The sequence below is a fragment of the Rhinolophus hipposideros genome (genome assembly GCF_964194185.1).
Source record: "Rhinolophus hipposideros genome assembly, chromosome: 25".
Classification (NCBI taxonomy): Eukaryota; Metazoa; Chordata; class Mammalia; order Chiroptera; family Rhinolophidae; genus Rhinolophus; species Rhinolophus hipposideros.
The window spans coordinates 951692-955633 of NC_138071.1; the positions used below are offsets into that span (position 1 = coordinate 951692).

The following is a 3942-nucleotide window of genomic DNA, read 5'->3' on the forward strand; positions in this document are numbered from 1 at the left end:
TGCCTGACTCCCAGAAGGGACCACCTCCCAAAAGGCTGAGCTCATCGCCCTCACCCGTGCCTTACACTTAGCACGGGAAAAAGGGTAAACATCTACACAGACTCCAAATACTCCTTCCTCATCGTGCAATGCCATGCAGCCATTTGGAGAGAGAGAGGCTTTCTCTCTACCAAGGGCTCCCCTATCATCAACGCTACCCTCATCACTCGATTACTTGAAGCTCTACAGCTCCCAACCCAGGTAGCCATCATACATCCGTCAGCCGTCTCGCCCCAAGGGGGACTATGCCCCACCTTCCCTACCCATCAGATGAGAGGCCACCTCCCTGGCCAAGACTGGCAAATAGACTTTACTCACATGTCTCCCCACAAAAAGACCAGATATCTGCTTACCTTGGTCCACACACTGACAGGGTTGGTTGAAGCTTTTGCAACCCGCTATGAGACAGCATCAGTAGTCGCTGAGGCCCTTCTGACGCAATTCTTCCCCGCTTCAGACTCCCCAACTCGCTATAATCAGACAATGGTCCTGCCTTTATCTCTAATATTGTCCAACAAGTTAGCTCTTCCCTAGGCGTCGACTGGAAACTCCATATTCCCTACTGCCTCCAATCTTCCGGTAAGGTTGAGAGAGCTAACGTCCTCCTCAAAGATCACTTAACTAAATTGTCCTTAGAAATCCAGAAATCATGGCTGAGCTCCTGCCCATCACCCTGTCCGGGATTCGGGCCACCCCCAGAAGCCCCACCTTTTTAAGTCCCTTTGAACTGTTATATGGGAGGCCCTTTCTGCTTAATCACCATCTTCCTACAGATCCTCCACCGTTGGCCGACTACCTCCCTTACTTGTCGTTGCTCAGGCAACTTCTCCACGAACATGCTGACAGGTATTTACCCAAGCCAGGAACAACACAACACGGAGCCCAAGGACCGACTACAACCAGGCGACTTGGTCCTCCTCAAGAATCTACACCCCAAGACCTTAGAGCCTTGGTGGACAGGGCCCCATACAGTCATCCTTACAACTCCCACTGCAGCCAAGTTGCTCGGCGATCCCTCGTGGCACCCCTTATCCAGACTAAAGAGGACCCCGGAGCAGTATGACCTCTACACCTGCAAGATGCTGGGCCCCACTAAGGTTCACCTTAGTTGCCCTAACCCTAACCCTACCCTCCTCCCAAGAGCCACGTTCCCCCATTAACCCATATGTGTGGTGGTTTTATACAACAGAATCATACCATAGCAATAATAAGGCCTCCACCCACATTCTGGGAACCAGGGATTGCAAGCCCGAAGGATGCCAGCAACAGGTATCCATTATCATTCCACCCAATACCTTCAAGTCTATCCCTCGTTGGTCTTCTGACCCGGCTGTTTGTTTTCCCCATAACCAAATCCACGACTACTGCCACCAGTGGGAGGACACATATGGTGGATGCCCCTACACTTCTTGTTACATAAATACCGTCAACCGGAAATCAGGGTTCTTTTTTGGTAACGGCAAAGGCCAATACACGTTCAAGATTAAAGACCCCTGGCATCAAAGGTGGGCATCAGGAGTTAAAGGAAAGCTCTACCCATTGGCTCTCTCTCCAAAGCCCGTAGCAACACTCTATATTTACCGGGCGTACATCTGAGTTATCCCTCCACAACTTCAACAATTAAGAGACATGTCCCAAACCATCCTCCAGCAGGAACAGGCTATAAAAACCCAACTACAGCCTGCAGGACAGATCAAGAGCTCAGATCCACCCACCCCATTTGCCTGGCTAAAAATAATACAAGAAGCTGCCTCCCTCCTTAATATCTCTGGATTTCCTAACACAACTGATTGTTTTCTCTGTGCGTCTCTGCAACACCCCCTTTTAGTGGCTGTATCTTTAACACAGTTTGCTCCTAGTGACAACTCAGGACAGTGCCCTTCCCCCATCGCCAAGATACCATTATACCATCCCCCACCTAACCTCACCTTACCCATATGCTACGGTGGTTCTAACCAGTCCTTATGCAATACAACCCGACCACTCTCGTCCACTCTTCAGGCTCCCTCTGGCACATTCTTCTGGTGCAACAAGACACTGACCAAGTGTATAAATACCTCTTCCCCTACCCCCTGCATTCTGACAACCGTAGCCCCCCAACTAATGCTCTACAGCCAGGCTGAATTCACAGAACTGCAGCCTCACCATGAGAAAATTTCCACTCCTGTTCAAAAGAGGGCTGCTTTCCTACCCCTTATCCTAGGGGTTTCCCTAGCCTCCTCCTTTGTAGCTGCCGGTTTGGGCGCTGGTGCTCTCGGGCACAGCGTCCACTCTGCCCAGGACTTAGAGACACGCCTCCAGGTTGCCATAGAGGCTCCTCAACCTCCATCGCATCACTCCAGTGACAACTAACCTCTGTAGCTCAAGTCGCCTTGCAGAACGGACGGGCTCTGGACTTGCTAACCACTGAGAAAGGAGGAACCTGCCTCTTCCTCCGGGAAGAATGCTGTTACTACATTAATGAGTCCGGATTGGTCAAAGAAAACGTGCAGACCCTGAATAACTTACAAGAGGAGCTCCGGCTCCGGAAAGGGTCCACCAACCTCTCTCAGATTGGTGGCAATCACCACTGACTACATGGGTAATGCCACTAATAGGCCCACTCATCCTAATCAGTCTCCTGCTTCTAATGGCCCCCTGTTTTTTAAAATTTCTACAGAACCACCTCCACGAGATGTCCAGAGTTGCAGTGAACCAGCTTTTACTCCACCCATACTCCCAGCTGCCCACGAGCCCTCCTGTCGCTGACCAGGCCTAGTACCCCTCTCCGCCCCTTGTCAGCAGGAAGCAGTAAGATTGACCTCGCCCCTTTATAACCAAAAAGGCCAGAACGTTAGGTCAGCTGCGGGCATGGTCAAAGCGGCCGGGAACCAAGTTATACCACTCTACCAAGTTACACCTTTCCTCGCATGACAGAGACTGGGGACCCTGGCATTTTCCCGAAAAGGCAGCAGACCCTAGTGCGATAAACAACTCTGGATGCAGCCGCTCACACCCGATCTCCGCTGGGGGGTGGCCTGCTCATCTGCCACCTCAGTCAGCCAACCCCCACCCCCAAAAATCACATATATGCCTCCCTCACTCTACCCTGGGCTCTACTTCACCAGCCCCCGTCTGCAAACTGGTGAACCTCGCCTGGGAGCGCAGAATAAAGCACTCACTTTTCTCAACCTGCCTGACTCTCTTAGCTTCATTATTTCACCGCAAGCCTTACACAAAATACAGAATATTTTGAGCACCTGAGAAGGCTGGCTTGTGCCTTCTGTGTTTTCAAAGTTTTTTTTAAATTTATTTGGGTGACAATTGTTAGTAAATTTACATAGATTTCAGGTGTACAATTCTGTATTACATCATCTATAAATCACATTGTGTGTTCACCACCCAGAGTCAGTTCTCCTTCCATCACCATATATTTGATCCCCCTTACCCTCATCACCCATCCCCCAGCCCTTTACCCTCTGGTAAACACTAAACTGTTGTCTGTGTCTATGAGTTTTTCTTTCTCATTTGTTTGTCTTGTTCTTTTTGGTTTATATACCACATATCAGTGAAATCATAGGGTTCTCTGCTTTTTCTGTCTGACTTATTTCACTTAGCATTATACTCTCAAGATCCATCCATGTTGTCACAAATGCTCCTATATCATCTTTCCTTAACGCCGAATAGTATTTCATTGTGTATATATACCACAACTTCTTTATCCATTCATCTATCGAAGGACATTTTGGTTGTTTCCATGTCTTGGCCACCGTAAACAAAGCTGCAATGAACATTGGAGCACGCGTGTCTCTATAGAGAAATGCTTTCAGATTTTTTGGGTAGCTACCCAGGAGAGCGATTGCTGGGTCATATGGTAATTCTATTCGTAATTTCTAGAGAAACCTCCACACTGCCTTCCATAGT

The 3942-nt window shown here is 49.1% G+C and overlaps 1 protein-coding gene across 1 annotated transcript; it reads left to right on the plus strand.

The window, feature by feature from the left end:
* Window positions 1-1098: 1098 nt before the first annotated feature.
* LOC308492831 (putative endogenous retrovirus group FC1 Env polyprotein) lies at window positions 1099-1635 on the plus strand (the record flags this gene model as incomplete). The annotated part of the gene is made up of 1 exon (XM_081038298.1): window positions 1099-1635. One exon carries the CDS (start codon window positions 1099-1101, stop codon window positions 1633-1635), a length of 537 nt encoding a protein of 178 aa, XP_080894424.1.
* Window positions 1636-3942: the final 2307 nt, after the last annotated feature.